Source organism: Cyanistes caeruleus, chromosome Z (genome assembly GCF_971803275.1).
Source record: "Cyanistes caeruleus chromosome Z, bCyaCae1.hap1.1, whole genome shotgun sequence".
NCBI lineage: Eukaryota > Metazoa > Chordata > Aves > Passeriformes > Paridae > Cyanistes > Cyanistes caeruleus.
In genome coordinates, this window is record NC_141732.1 from 7,162,583 (window position 1) to 7,178,570 (window position 15,988).

General features: G+C 47.6%; 1 protein-coding gene across 2 annotated transcripts; it reads right to left on the reverse strand.

Annotated features, from left to right (window-relative positions):
- Positions 1-1,842: 1,842 nt before the first annotated feature.
- Positions 1,843-15,279, reverse strand: LOC147648062 (uncharacterized). Of its 2 annotated transcripts, XM_086867822.1 has the most exons (9): positions 12,099-15,263; positions 11,835-11,972; positions 8,554-10,270; positions 7,620-7,657; positions 7,055-7,177; positions 3,960-4,094; positions 3,337-3,681; positions 2,723-2,890; positions 1,843-2,400 (listed from the first exon to the last, which is right to left on the reverse strand). In XM_086867822.1, exons 3-9 carry the CDS (start codon positions 8,663-8,665, stop codon positions 2,260-2,262), a joined length of 1,062 nt encoding a protein of 353 aa, XP_086723948.1. In that variant the 5' UTR covers positions 8,666-10,270; positions 11,835-11,972; positions 12,099-15,263; the 3' UTR covers positions 1,843-2,259. The 2 variants fall into 2 exon arrangements, with proteins under 2 accessions (XP_086723948.1, XP_086723947.1); XM_086867821.1 differs by having other exon boundaries at positions 11,835-15,279.
- Positions 15,280-15,988: the final 709 nt, after the last annotated feature.

The following is a 15,988-nucleotide window of genomic DNA, read 5'->3' on the forward strand; positions in this document are numbered from 1 at the left end:
CAGGATACTCAGACCTGAGCTATTTCCAGGCGTGGGGCACCTACCAGCTCTTGGGCCAACTTATGCCACTGCTGCCCCATGCTCCTTAAACCTACTCTGACTCAATGCCCTTTTCATTTAAAAAATATTCCCCTGCCTTTGAAGCTCTTAGCTTGGAAAATCATGCTTTCTTCTTGTTTTCTTTTCCTTAGTGCAGCATCAATTTGTAACATTGGCCAAGCCTGGCTCCAGCCTGGTGCCACTCATTCTTTCAGTGAAACAGTGGAAGGAGAGAAGGATAATGTTCTAATCAATTTAGAACAGTTTTCTTCATGGCCATCTTAGAATAGAATTGTAGAGTAGGAATTTAGAGAAGGATTGTAGAGTAGGATTGTAGAGTAGGAATGTAGAGTTGGATTTTAGAGTAGTATGGTCAGCTGGGCAGCAACAAGAAGAACAGGAGCAACAACAAGAAGAGAGGCAGCTGCACAGCACAAGTGCCTGGCACAAAAACTGATACTGAACAATCCTTTGAAAAGACTTCTTGATAGGAAACTAAGCACAGGGAGACTACATTCAGAGGAAACAGAGACCAGAAGAGAACAGGTAGCAAGTATGTTTGTCATCTATAAACATTAAAGAGAGCTGGACCTAACAGAGCCTTTCTTTTCTTGGGAATAAACACTTCAATGTTTCATTCAACAAAAGGTTTCATACTTCCTAAGATTAAATGCATCTTGACACCTAGAATCAATTCCTACAAAGAGATGCCAATTTGGTAAGAGGACGAGCATTGCCAAATGTTCCCATCGTCTCCACCATGCTGCAATTTGCCAAAAGAATGAATGGCTTTCCATCTGTAAAGCAAAGCAGCTGATGCTGTAACCTATTCCAAGGGGGCTTTTGGCATCAGGACCCTCACCCTGTATGAGCAGGCTGAGCTCCAAGATGCCCTTGCCCGTGGCCCATGGGAAGAACCCCAGTGCTTCCCTTCACCCTGACAGTGCGGATCAGTGGCTGCCATTGGACTCGGCCTCTCAGCACCGCACACGTCCCCCCCACCTTCCCAAGTGGGCACAGCGGGCAAGGGCAGCGAGGACAGCAGTGCTGCTCAGGCGCTGCTGTGACACGCACAGCTGCCCAGAGGAGATGCTGTCCCTCTCGGGAGTCCAGGCCGTGCCGTGCAGAAGCCGGCCCAGACGAGGGGCTGCTGCCTCGGGCCAGCTCAGCTCTGCAGCGGCCGGCCAGGCGGCAGCGCCACTCTCCCAGCTAAGGAAGGCTCCAGCCCCTGCAGTCACAGCAGCCCTCAGGGCCAGGGCACACAGCAAGGCTGCCAAAGGCCAAGCATGAGCACTGACAAGCCATGGCCACAAGCCACAGCCAGCCTGAGCCCCTGACAAGCTGCTGCCCCCATTCAGGACACAATGGGATTGGCTTTGGCATCAGACATACCGAGGTGTGGATCAATTTTGTCTCAACAGCTGAAAGTACACACAGATGAAATGGGATCTTTTCTCAGCCCCACCAGGTCTTTATGGGAGGGCACAACACTGTCAGCTCTTATGAGCAAGAAGCAGATTAAATGGGTTGTGCTGCAGAATCACAAAGGGCTTGATGTGTTTTCCTAGAGGCTGATCTGAGCAGGGGTTGGGCCAATGGGTAGAACTCAAGCAACTGCTCCAGCAACAATTCCTGCTTCTTTCTTCAGTAGAAAGGGAAGCCAGGTAAACTTTAACGAGTCCAGGCTGCCCTCAGGGACAGCAGGAACATGCAGAGTGCTCTCTCCCTGCCTCAAAGCAGAGCACTTCCTTTTCTTTCCGATTGGGAACGGCTATAAAGAACGACACTGGACTCTCAAGGGAGTCTCAACACGAGAATTCTTTAGTTTATTGCTTCTGTCCTGTCTTGTAGACAGATACGTGGAAAGTACAGAAAAGAAACTCTTATTGGTTAGCAAAGTGCTACATCACCATCATTGGTCAGGGGCACTCTACCCCCCTGACCCTCTCCTGAAAGAGGAAACAAGAGGACAGATAAACAGCACCTGGCAGTTGTTTTCTGTCTCTGAGGATTGTTTTGAAATCCTCCTTTGAATTCCCAGGCTAGCTTCTCAGGCAGGACTGAGAGGCCATGGGCCTGCAGTTTCTGCAGCTCTCTGCAGCCTGTTCCAAAGCTAGCATCCATACTTCCTGTGGAGAGACCTAAATGTCCCTGTGACACCAAACTGAGGAGGAACATTTGGTACAGCTATGCTGGCACGTGCACACAATTCACTGTCCCTTAGACAAGAAATAAACTAGATGTACTCAGTAGCTCCGGGAAATCCTCCTGTGGCTGAGCAGCATCTGTGTCAGTGCTGGAGACGAGTAAGTTGCACAGGCTCCACTTCTCAGGGAGGGGAACCAAGGCTTCTTGGTAGCTCTGAGAGTAGAAATGAGTTGGTGTCAGGAAAGTGACTGGCAGAGATTACCCCAAGTACTCTTTTCAAATTCAAGCCCGTAAGAAGTTGCTCTTAGCCACATGCCAAGCTCATAAACTGGATTATTTTGGACACCTGCTTCTGAAACCAAATGGTCAAAACCAGAAATTGGTTTTAATTGAGTTCATAGCCACCTTCATATTCCATTTTCATGGATTTTCTGAAGGATGACTGCAGCAATGACCATTCCACTTCCTCCCAAGGATCCCTTTCCCCCTCCAAGGGCTGCAGACACATTTGCAGCTCCTTGTCCAAATGTTGTACCTCCTCCCACTGAGTCCACTTTTCCTCCACCATCTTGGAGACATGCTCAACCTTCAGCATCTCTGCTTGGGACAGTTGCTGTGCCTCACGCCAACCTTGGGTCTCTTCATCACCAGTCATTCGCTGGAAGCCTTTGCAGGCTGCCAGGTGAGATGTCAACACTCCGACCTCAAGTCAAACAGAACAAAGCAGTCAGAGACTACAGCTTGTCCCTTTCTGCCAAGGCTCATTGACTGTGAGGAAAGGGAACGAGCAGGAGAGGAGCAGATTCCACAAGGGATACAGACAGCTTGTGGCTTGTGTTCAACATCTATCTGGGTGACTGTGTTCACTTGCAAAAACACCTGAAGAAACAAGGAGAGCAGGAAGAGGCCAGCAGGAATGCATTCAGACGAGTGCTGGCAAAAGGGGAAAGCGGCTTGTGCCACTGTCCAGAGCAGCAGTTGGGATTCAGCACACCAGGAAATTTCCTTCAAAGCAGCTGGGATAGACACTACAGCAGGATGGCACTGAGGGGCATCACCCCAGCTCCCTGCTGCTCTGCAGAGGAAAGGCAAGAGGGGCTGAAACCACCAGACTGCAGTGACTGCAGTGGCTATCACTGTTTCACTCACTTGTTTTAGTAGAGAATCCTTCTTCTGAATCAGGTGATTAATTTTCTCTATGACAATTTTCAGTTCTTCCTCCAGCCTCTTCTCCTTTGCGTCGATCCTAGCCTCTGTTTCCTGCAGCTCTGCCTGGAGATTTTCCTTGATGTCCTCTAAAAAACACGAGAGAGACAGCTTGATGAGTGGAGTGACTTCTACTCTTTCACTCACCTGATTCTGCTGATCTCCTCTCTGCTCATGGAGCCTCATCTCCTCTTCAGTGCTCCTCATATCTTCCTGGTGCCTCCTCTTCACTGCCACCATGGCACTCTGAGCTTCAGGCAACTCTGCCTGTGGCTCTGTCTTGATATTCTGTACACACAAATGGAGAACAAGTGACTGGGAGCTGCCATCAGGCTCAGCTTTTCCCTCTTTCAGCCTCAAAATCACACTCATTCAGTCACTTCTTTCTGCTTACTTAACCACCTCTGCTTCCACTGTAGCCCTCCTGTCCCAGTGCTGATCTCTGCAGATTACAAGGCTCTGTGCTTTCAAGTGCCTCTGGGACTCCTGGCCTCCTCAGTCCCAGGAGCTGTCTTTTATGCCCCTCTTCCTGCCCTGCACTCTGTCACCTGCTGAGTCAGGCTTACCTGGACATTCTCCAGTGGCTCTTCCATCTGCTGCCCAAGCTGCTCTTCCTGCTCTCGGGCTGGCAACAGCTCTCCCTCAGTCTTGCATGGCATCTCTGACAAATCAATCTGCTCCTGCTCTTTCTCCAGAACAACCTGCACAGAAAGCAAGAGAACATGGCCTTCAACTCCCCACACAACATTTGTGGGCCAAGACTCAAACACTGATGGGCTCACACGTTCCCAAAGCACTGTGCTGCTGCTCTCCTGGCTTGTTCTCTGCCCATGGGGAGACCCAGATTCCAAAGTGACACTGGCAGTACAATCAGGGTCCAGCTGGGTCTGAATCCCCAACAGACTCTTGCGCAGCTGACAGGAAATGTGTGCCATTTCTTAAGGGTCTGCTGAGGGCCTCCCTCCCATTCTGCTCTGTCCTCTTTGTCTTTCCATAGTCACTCACACTCAGCCCTGTCCCACAGCTCCATCCTGGCTCTGCAGGTGGCTTCCTGTGTGATTTCATCCCTTGTGAGAGACACTTGTGGAGTTCATGTTCTCTTCAGGCCTGCACCACCATTCCTGCTTTTCTGACATCTATACTCTTGTTAGAAATCCTGCTCATTCAGGAGATAAGGATGTGTGGAATTTGATTCTCTGAGGGAGGTCAGAGAGCCCCTATGGCCACCTGAGTATATGGGAGAGGACCAAGGTGTTTATCCTCCCTCTTTTGTCAACTGAGAATTCTGAGCAACACTAACAGAGATCCTCCAAAGGCCCCATCAACAAATGAATTGACACACCCCGAGGGATGCCAATGAAGGAAACCATGCGTCATGTAATCTATGTATGACCAAAGTCTCCAAACTCCACCTAGGGCTTGAGATTGTTCCACTCCCTTAGGACATGCAGCAATTTGTTGCATAAAAAGAAGGTTTCACAGCAGAAGAGAGTGGAGGAGAAAAAGAGCCGTGAGGGGAAAAAACAACCATCTCTGCAGAGGGAATCATCTCTGCCTGCTCTGGATCAGTCAATGGAACCTGTCTCTCCTCCTCTCCTCAAAGGGATGCCTTTAGGTGACCTTTATACCACCAGCTGCTTTGGAGCAGAGATGGGAAAATTCAAATGGAATATTTGATATCTGTCAAATAGATGATAGATAGATGGATAGATGGCTAGATGGATAGATAGATAGATAGATAGATAGATAGATAGATAGATACATACATACATACATACATACATACATACATATATACGTAGATGATAGATAGATAGATAGATAGATAGATAGATAGATAGATAGATAGATAGATAGATAGATAGACAGTGCCCCCATCAGCAGCAGTGCTGAACTTGCTCTCCGGTTGCTTCAATAAATCACACTCTTGGGGAATCTGGATTGTGTTGGTGCTTTGCTGTCAGACGCAGAGCACTGCTCTGGGAACTGCAGTTTCTTTGTGCATCTGTGCTCAGACAAGTTCTTCTCTTGGACTCAAGCACACTGATGGTGCTGAAGTGGCTGCAATCAGAAATGAAGCCCAGCCCCTCCCAGCCTCTCTGATCTCTCAGCACCAGCTGGAATGCAAGGCCATTGATTTCCTGCTCAGTTCCCAAACACAGCACCTATTGATCAACCATGGACTGCCAAAAGGCATGGGCACTGTTCACCTGAAAGTGATGTGCAAGCCCTGCTGTCTGGCCTGGCACCAGAACAGCTCCTTCTGCCCCAACATCCCCACCCCAAACTATGTGTTCTCCTGCAAAAATACTGCATATTCCAGAACTGCCATCTTCCAAATTCAAATTCTAACAGAGTCTCTTCCAGTGCTGCAAGTGGGCAGGAAGGGTTGAGCCAAAGCACCTTTAATGGCTGCAGAAGGAGAAACTACACAGGGTTCTTCCTACTATCAAACCAATAGACAAATAAACAAAGCAAAGAATGAAATTGTCACCCACTCCAGGGTCTAATCCTCTTGGCTGCAGGGAGGGGATGTTTTGCAGGAAAGTGGCCCAAGTGGTGAGCACTGTCATGTCGGGATTGATGGAAGTCTGCTTGAAGCAGACTTGAAGCACCACAGTGCTGCCCAGCACAGGGGGACGCTCACTGCCCTGCTCCTGCTGCCCCACTCTTGCTGACACATGGCCAGCATGCCCCAGGCCTTCTTGGCCACCTGGGCCCAAGCTGGCTCACGTTCAGCTGCTGTTGAGCGACACCCCTGGGTGCTTTGTCCCAGGCAGCTGCTCAGGCACCAAGTTGCACATTTGACTTTCAAGACACCATCCGGAATTTGGAGATGCCTTTCCTGTTCTTAGCAACACAAGACAGCACTCAAGGACTTGCGGCTTTATCCCAGCCTCCAGGCTCCAGGGGAGTTTTCAAAGCTGCAGACTTCAGAAAGAAAAGTCTCAACAGACATATGGAGTCTCTGGTTTTTGACTCAGAAGAAGGGTTCAGAACTGTGCAGTTTGTGTCTTTTGCCACACAAGAGAAGAGTGGCCCCACATGGATTCACCGACAACAAAATCATCTCTTTGCAGCTTATCAAAAGCCAGAAGAGACGTGGGCTCAGAGCACCTGTCAGCTCTGCTACTGACTGCTCTGCCTGAAGAGGCAAAACAACAACCTGGCAACAAAGGCACCAAAATCCCTGATTTCAGTGAGAAATTTCACATCCCCAGTGTGTCTCTGAAATACTCCCAGGTAAGCACACCCAAGGAGCTCATGGAGACAAACCAGCCCAAAGTGCTTGTGTGGTCAGATCCACATCTTTTGTGCCTGCAGCTACTTGGCCAGTCTGTAGGGCACAGGACTCTCCAGACCACAGTGTCCTCTCCAGAATGTGACATGGCTGAGCAGAGTGTCTTTGAAATGCTCCCTCCTCTGGACACAGGGAGCCTTCATGCTTCAGGTTGGCCCCTCTCAGAATCCCAGCAATTGGGGGCCTAAACATGACAGATCAAAAGTCATTTTTCAGCTGCCATTGGCTGGGGTGACTTGCTAGGTGCTGGCACGACTCCAGCACTCGGCAGCCTCAGCTACCAACAGCAAGTGCTGGCTGCTGAGGAACTTGCAGCTCTGCCTTGCACTAAAGACAACACCAGCCAGAAGTGGCACTTACAGTCTCTGAATGTTCAGGCTGGGGTGTGACCAGTGCTGGAGGCTCGTGGTCATTTTGCTCCTCTTTGGCCTCTTCTCCAGGAGCAGAGGGAGCCAGAGAAGAGTCTGCTGTTGGTTCTGGGCTCTGTGCACAGATAGTAGTGTTAGGGACAGGCAGCTACCTATCATTTATAACCTTACTTCTATTCTGCTCTATTTCTACAACCAGCTCGACTAAGGACAAATCATCCACTTTGATAGCAATGGGATTCTAAGTCACTCCAGCTAAATGAAAATGGCTTAATTCAACTGGTCTGCAAATTGTCTGAATTAGATCTCCCACCCTGGCTACTATCAAGAAGCAGTGCTCTCTCTGCAAAACTGGTCTTCTGGTTCTTTTAAAGCACTGCAGTAGAAAATGAGGAAATAGGCAGCAATGCCTTTGCTATCACTGCTGCAGACATGGAAATGGATTTCCTTTCAGCCTACTCAGCTGGCCACCTACACTCTACTGCCACAGGCCAAGCTCCCAGCTTGCTCCACAATTCTCCAACAGCAGGAATATCAAAGGTTTCTTTCTCACTCACCTCAGGATCGGCACATCTGAACACACGCCTCAGGTGACCTGCAGTGAGCAAGGGAAAATGAACGCAATGGGGTGAGAAAACTGCCTGGGCTGCTGAATCCCATAGAATAAGTGAACCCAAACAGAGGGTATTTTCCTCTGACAGCATCCCTCAGGGGACACCTTTCTTTCACACATCCAAAAAGGAACTGGGCAATATTCTTGCTTGTGCCTACACTTTGGCCTCTTTTGCCAGTAAGTGAACACAAAGTTGATCAAGGAAATGCAGTTTTCTTTCACACTCAATGCTCATGTCCTGTCCGACAGATAAAGTAGCTTTTGCTCTTTTCCCTTTCAGGTACTTTTTTAAAAGATAAGTTGCATGCAGTAATTCTCATTAACTTGCTGAAAACATTGGCCCAGAAAATCTTCCCCCAAATCCCCCTGAGCTGTGGCAGTTCTATTGTGCAGCACAGCAACAGCAGCTCCAGCGTTCAGGAGCACACACTCGCTGCTTTGGAGTTTGCACTTCATTGCAAAGGCTATTGCTATTCTAGCACTCAGAAAAGGGTGAACTTAGTCAAATCCTTTCATGACAAAATTGAGAACAAAAGAAGCTTTCCCTCAATTGTGGGGAGAACCACAAAGTCTTAAGAAGGCCTTCTGAGAAGGTCTCTGCATTTTCAAAGCTATCCTGCTTGAGCCAGCAAACTGAGGAAAGGACAGACTCTGCTGCCACAGACTCTCCTGTGCAGGGAATGGAACCCTTGCAAATGCTGCCTGCAGACCCCTGGCTACAGGTATCCCGTTTTTTGCTAAACTTGTTGACAGGAGCTCTAGCAAAGCAGTGGCATCCTAATGGTCCTTCTGTTTCAAAATCAATCCAGGCACTAAGAAAAAGCAGGAAGACCTACAAAAGCCAGGTTAGGTTACACCCAGGGAAAACCTCTACTTACATGCCAGGTTTGTCAGGTAATAGCTGGAATAAAGAAAGCCGTAAACAGTGCAAACTGCAGCAGCGAGTGGCTCCATCACTGGAGCACTGCTGTGCCAGTTTGCAGACTGCATTTTTGGCAGCCATTCCCTCTGGTAAAAGGAACGATGTTGCAATGACAGTCGCCAATGATGGTAAAGGTTCTATAACTTTCCTAGTAAAAATTCCAAAAGGATCGATGTGATCTTTGATGATGACTTTGACTGACATTCAATAAATTCTTCATATGGGGGGCAAATAATGTTAGTGGACCAGGAGAGCATGGTCCACCAACAGGCCATCTTGGAATTCCAGGCCATGCTCGATTCCCACAAATCAAAAAGAATCCCGGTGGGAGTTCCCATTCTCCTGAAGTGTTTCCTGTCAGACCCCCTGTTTTTAACCTGTTTCATGGAGATTGTCCTGTAACATTTGGATAACCTTCAAACAACGTTTTTCCTCCTTGCTCTTGTAACCAACTAATCCAAGGATCTCCAAACCAAACTACTCCTGTTCCATTAACTGCTTACCATGGTGGGGTCATACTGTTGCAACTAGGCAGAACAGTAACATTGACATACAAGGTTGGGAAAACACTGGCTAACAAATCCAGTTCTTGAAATGGAATAGGATATGATCAGTTCAAATTTGCAATTACTCTTTTCTACCAGGCTGCATTGCACACAGACAGCCAAGTATACTGTCCCTTTGGACTGAGACAGTCATCACTTCTGCCGCTTCTTAAATTTACAATTTTCGGGTCCCACCAACCAGAAAAATCTGTTTTTTTCTCCTGAAAGGGGAATGCCAATTAAACAAGTTCAAAAAGGGTCATTGGCCTGCTGTAAATTGAGACAAAAATCCTGCATACCAGACACATTAGCTGGTTACCCAAACATTTCTTTGTGCTTTGTCCAGAAACACCCCTCACCATACAATGAAAAACCCCCCAAAATCAACATTAACATCGCATGGGCGTGCACGTCACCATCGTCTTTCTCCCATGTCCTGTTCAGGACTACAAACTTGCCAACTTTGGGCAACTCCACCACCCAGACCACACTTGGTGTTCACTACCTTATTGCCTTGCCTAATACGTAATAATGCGAAGCGTTTAAGAAGCTCAAAGCTAATGTCTGCTAATACTCTCTGTCCAAAATCTTCAGTCTGTTTGAACGAGTTTAGAAACTGTTGTTGTTCATGCAGTACTCTGACTGCACCCCTTGGAGCATTCCCTCCAGGCAACTGATCTAATGATGGACCACCAAAGTCAGTCAACCATCATGCTCTAGAGTAGATAATAACCCGTGTGATACACGGCTGACACTTATACACCTCCTCTCTTTCATGTGCCTGAGTGACTCTCCAACTCTCTTGTTTACACCAAGAACAACACACCAATAGCCAGGGTCAATAGTCAAGCCCTTCTTCTCCACAAACACCTTCAAAAGCCTCTAATTGTCTCTTGTCAACTGATTGTGTGCAAAGAGCTGCATAAAATGCAGTAAGATCTTATCTTACTTATCTTATCTTACTGCGTCCTTATTGTCAGGGTGCAGGGCACTCAGAAATGGTGTCAATGCCAAGTTCATTCCATGCTGATGTCTCTTCCATGCTTCAGGACAAAGAGCTGATGTCATTATTCTTCTGTAAGCATGGTTTAAGCCATTTTGCAGGAATCCATGTAGCTGAATTTTTCCCTGTGGAAACACAAGCATAAGCCCTTCCCCAGGTTAATAACTGCATTGGGCCCTCCCATAACCCGGTCAGGGGAGGAAAATATTTAATTTGAATATTTTTTAAGGTAAAATCAGGTTGCTTTGTTTGCATGTGTACTATTGCAGGAGGATGGTCTTGTCGTCCACCTACACTCAACCAATTTATAACAAATAATGGTTTTGCCAATATTTCATGGGGGGAACCCCCCCTATTTACCCCTGTTTTTCCAAAATATTAAGGTGACTTTTAAGAACGCCAGGAATGCATTCAACAATTGCTTGGCCACACGAGTTATATGGGACTCCATGGAGAAGTTGAATACCCCAATGTTGTAAAAAATTAGCACTAGAAGTGGCTCAATATATGGGACCATTGTCAGTTTTGATCCTCTTGGGGCATCCCATCACAGCAAAATTTGGAGTCCTTCTCGAAGGTTGTTGAGCTGCAGCAGCTGAGGCAGAAGAACGGGCAGAAGCTCACACAAATGCTGAGCAAGTATCCACTGACATATGCACATAATGTAATGGTCCAAAAGGTGAAAATTCAGTAACATCAGTTTGCCAAACTCATGGGGCTGGAGTCCCCGAGGATTAGCTCCTCCATCTTGCACTGGTGTCAGAATAGCGCTCTCAGGACATGCTGCAAGCACTGCTCGAGCCAGTGTTTTTCAAATTCCAAATTGTTTACAGAGAGCAGCAGCAGATTGATGAAAGACAGTATGTGAACAGGATGCCTCTTGAATAGTCTGATCTTTGGAGAGGATGACTGAAGAAGAGCCTTCCCCACTTACAAACCATACCAAAGAAGCCATCCATGTCACTTTCCACCTCTAAGGAAAAAGTGGCAGTTCAGAACGAAATGTTGAGCTTTCTCACAGGGATAGAAAAAGGGGAATTTTCCAAAGGAGTTAAGGTTTCAGAAACTTTATGGATTTACAATCCTACTTTACATTACTACTCTACAATCCTACTATCTAATTCTACTCTACATTCCTACTCTAAGCTGGCCATGAAGAAAACAGTTCTAAATTGATCACAGCATTATTGTCTTCTCCTTTCACTGCTTCACTGAAAGGATGAGCGGCACCAGGCTGGAGCCAGGCTTGGCCAATGTTACAAATTGATACTGCAGAAAGGAAAAGAAAACAAGAAGAAAACATGATTTTCCAAGCTAAGAGCTTCAAAGGCAGGGGAGTATATTTTAAATGAAAAGGGGATTGAGTCAGAGTAGGTCTAAGGAGCATGGGGCAGCAGTGGTATAGGTTGGCCCAAGAGCTGGTAGGTGCCCCACGCCTGGAAATAGCTCAGGTCTGAGTATCCTGTTCTCTTTAAGGATGTCCCTGCTCTCTGCAGGGCACTCGGACCACATGAGCTTTACAGGTCCCTGCCAGCCCTGCTCAGTCTAGAATTCCTCACCATTCTCAGTTGAACAGCACCAAGATTGGAAGGGAGGAATAGGGGGGCACATCTGATGCCCTGGAATTCAGTGGAGAAGGAGCCACCATGCCTCAGCCACTGTTTCACCTGCAGCCCCTTGGCATTTTACCTGCAGGAGCTCCTCAGCAGACCAGCGCTGTGCCTCGTCTGTCTGCAGGCAGCAGCTCAGGAAGTCACGAAGCAAAGCTGAGAGGAGTTTGGGCTGCGGCAGCTGTGGGGTCCCTCCTTTGGTTATCAGGAGTTGAACCTGGAGCAAACAGAAACACAAGGCTCCACCTGCTTCTTTCCCATCTGCAACTGCTCTCCCAGAGCCCATTGTTTCTGCTCCACTCTGCAGTGGCAGATTTTGCCCTGGCAGAGAGGCAGAGATGACTTCCCTGTATCATCAAAAAACACAAGCCCCAAAGCAGCTCCAGCATTTCCAACATCCAGCAGGTCTGGCTTTGGCAGCTGATTTCTTTGAGTGACCTAGTTAGTGGGAAAATAAAGACATGCATATACATGTTTCCTTCTCTGAGAGTTCACACCAGCTTGACAGGCTTCTTGGAAGGGGGATTTTGCTATTCTAACTAACTCTATTTCCAAGTATCATTACATGAAGGGCATCTCTGCAGTTCTTGTTGGTCCCAGAAGCACAGCTGCCATAAAACAAAACTCATCAAGCTTTTTGTCCTGTTGTTGAAAACAATGGTATTTGGAAGAAAAGAAAGGAAATCCCCCAAGTGCTCCTCAGGGAAGGAAAGAAATATTTGGCATGCTATATTCAACAGAAATACATTAAGATGGCACCCCAAATGTATTGAGATGAAAATGCCTGTTTGGGTACCCAGGAGCCACCTGCAGCTTTGTCTCTCTGCAGTCTGAAAATTTCAGGCTTCCTTATGATGTAAAAGGAAAATATTCCTGGTGAAATCAGAAGAAAGAGAAGTGTCATCCCTTTGCTAAGCCTCTGATCGTTGGATACTCAAGTCAATGCATAAACACTGGGCCCATCCCAGAAAGTACCAGAAACAAACTGGAGGTTTTGGCAGACTCTCCCCATCACCAGGCTCCAGCTTGGTGATATGGAGAAAGTGGCTTGGTTTATGAACAAATATGGTCACTAAGTGTTTCAGCAGCACGGCACAAGAAGCAGCAGGGACTCTGTGCCTTTAAACCATCCTCTCCAGGTTGCAGGCAAGAAGTGAGAAGAAAGGGGGTGCACTTCTTCTCTCAAAACCACTATTTTAGAAACTTTGTTTGGTTTGAGTTTCTTTCCTTCATTGCTGGAAAGATAACACCAGTTCTGAGGTGCTTTTTTCCTGTTATTAGGGCCATCTACACAGCCAAAAGAGCTGGAACGATAACCCACAGCAAAATGTTGCCTGAGAATGGAGATTGTTTGCGTGGGGTAAGGCTTGAATTGCCTTACTGATGCAACCAAACCTAGAGCTGATGCTGATGTGCTGCAGGGACATTTCTAGAAGGGGGGCTCAGTGGAAATACTTGCAGCAGATGGCAATGGCATATTAGGGCATCTCCTCATGCTCCTTTGATTTGGAACTTAATCTTTTCTCATTGAGTTGTGTGTTATCTTTTACATGTCTTTATATTTTTCTCTCTCTCTTGAGAGAGGTTTAAGGTCTCTAGGTCTTCTCTTTGCAGTGAAAGAGTTAATATCTCACCCTGGCCTGCAGATGGTTACAATGATTTTTGCTGGGTAGTGGTTGCAATAATTACAGTGATGGATTTGAGGCTGTGTTGTGGTTGTGCTAAGATCTCAGGGACCTGATCACAATGGTCATGGTGATCTGGCTGTGTGACTGGTCTTTGGTCCTTGCTATTTCAAAATTCAGCTGTAGACTGATGGCTTCCCCTTTCTCTGCCTGGCAGCCACTTGTGGCAGGTTGCACTGGAGGAGGCCTGGCTTGGCCAGCAGCTACTCCCAGGGTCCAGCGGACTCTGGCTTGGCATGAGCAGACAGGGCCAGGGATGAGGCCAGGGCTTGGTGTTAGTAAGATGTTAGCAGGTGTGAATTGGCTTAGCTCTGGCCGGGGCCCCGCAGCCTCCCGTCCCCCGCCTGGCTCCTGTTGGGGCCTGGCCCGGCCCCTCCAGGCCTCGCAGGCTGCGGTGGAGCGGGGCAGGCCCAGCCATAGCCCAGTTACCTTTCAAGGCTGGAAACAAGAGGGAGCCCTCTTGGGCTTGCCTGTCTTTTAAAATGTAGAATTCACAGAGGCAGAGCCAGCTTCTAAAATGATTTAATAGGTTGTCACTTCTCAGAACTAGACAGCTATTGGTTTTTTTCTAGGCACAGAGGAAGCTCTTAGCAGCTTCTCTAAGAAAAATAATTTTTCTGGCTGGCTTCTTCCCTCCTCACTGAGTAATAATTAATGTAAAACCAGCATATCCACACATGCTCAGAGTCCCCAGTGCCCACGGAATGGCCAATGATTGGGGAATGCTGGCGGCCACAGTGATGTCGGTCATCCCTCCTTGGTTACCCATGGGACTCCTTAGCCCCTTTTGGGATTTCCTGCAGTGCCAAGGCCATGGGGAGGAAATGCCTTTGCTGCCATCCTGGGCAGGATCTTGCTCGGCACATTATGGCCTCATGTCCCCCATGTCTCATTGTCCTCTGACAGCCCCTGTGTCCCTGCACTTCCCTCAAGAGCAGGACTTTGGTGCCAACACCCCAACACTCCAAATCCATGCAATGGCATTGTCCCTATGGTACCCCCACACTTACTAGATGGACGAGAATACTGCTTAGTTGACCTAGGAATTGATCCCTGGGCAACAAGATAATGTTGCCCTATCACCCTACCAACTTTTCCCCCTCCTCCCTTTCTTCTTTTGGATACTGAGGCAAAGAGATAGTGCTTGAGCTAGGGGAAAAAGCTGTAGCTCTGAGGAAAGTAGTTACTTTGTAACAGGGTATGGGAATCAAGCACTTCTTAGAAATCAGCAACTTTAGCACAACAAGCCAACTGCAAAAAGCTAACCACTGGCTATTTGAGCAAATTTTATAGAGCATGTGAGAAACAGAGATAAAAAAGTTCAAGCCTGAGGAACACTTCTGGCCTTCATCTGCAATGACCACCAGGAGGCTGAAGACCACCTTGTGCAGAGCCCTGCTACAAGGGCTTCCATAATCAAGGAATTAGAAAATACGAAGGTCAGGAAAGTAGAATGTGCCCATTAAGTTAAAAAAGCTCAAAAGCTTGTACTGTGCAAACAATGGACAAGTGGCGGAGCTATTCCCCTCACTTGTGGTGTTGAATGAACAAATCCATGCTCTATAGGCCCTGCACTATGGAGTACTGTTTTCTTGACTACATTTCATGCATCATAATCCTGGTATGACTTTCATTTTCTTCTTAGGATCTTCTAATCATAATAAGAGTAAGAGAGAGAGTTGTGTGTTGAGAAGGCTGAAACAGGGTAACCCAGGACAGAAGCAGAATTTCCAAATGCTATCCCTGGAAAGGAAAGGACACAAAACAGAGCTGGGGAAGAGCGTCCCTCGCACAGCCCTCAGAGCTGCCACAATGCACAAGATGGCGGATGGAGGCTGTGCCACGCACAAGATGGCGTCCAGAGATGAGGCTGTACCATGCACAAGATGGTGGCCAGAGATGAGGCTGTGCCATGCACAAGATGGTGGCCAGAGGTGAGGCTGTGTCTCTCAGAGCGTTCTGCAGCCTCTACCAGCCCAGCCCCAGAACAGCGCAGGGCAGTCAGAGCCCCCCTTCCAGCCATCTCTTTCAATGGACATTGACAGACACCCCGGGAACGGACACAGGGTAGCATCTGTGGTCTGTGCACACAAACACGTACCAGCCACTTTGTAACCTTGGCTGGCAGTAGTCTCAGGTGAAAATAGAAAGAAACTCCAGGGTTTGAATGTTTTAAAATAGAAAATTTCATTTGCTTAAAGAAAAAGTACCAAAAGCACAATGAAGCATCAGAGCCTGGGTCTTCCATGCAGGACTCACAGTGAGTGTGAGGTGATGAAAATGGAGATGGAATTTAACTGAAAGCAGACTGTGCAATGGGTGCTCACCTGTGATATCTATCCCTCAGGGTACCTATTTATTTAGAAAGAGTCACTGAAAGGAAGCAGTGGGTGAAGAAATGTGAGGGGAAAAAGGCAGAAAATGGGAGGTCACAAGTGTGAGAAATGTGAGGAAAGGAGAGAAATGGGAAGGTGAAGTCAGCTGTGTGTGACGGTGGGGTGGTGAGAACTTCAGGGCTCGGGCACCTCAGCAGCTGCTTCTGGGCTTT

Excerpts from the sequence above, each read along its gene's own strand:
- LOC147648062 (XM_086867821.1), bottom strand. The coding sequence starts at position 8,665 with ATGCAGTCTGCAAACTGGCACAGCAGTGCTCCAGTGATGGAGCCACTC. Across the intron at positions 7,658-8,553 it reads TTACCTGACAAACCTGGCAT|GTCACCTGAGGCGTGTGTTC; the intron begins GTAAGTAGAGGT and ends TGCTCACTGCAG. Across the intron at positions 3,682-3,959 it reads AGCCACTGGAGAATGTCCAG|AATATCAAGACAGAGCCACA; the intron begins GTAAGCCTGACT and ends TTGTGTGTACAG.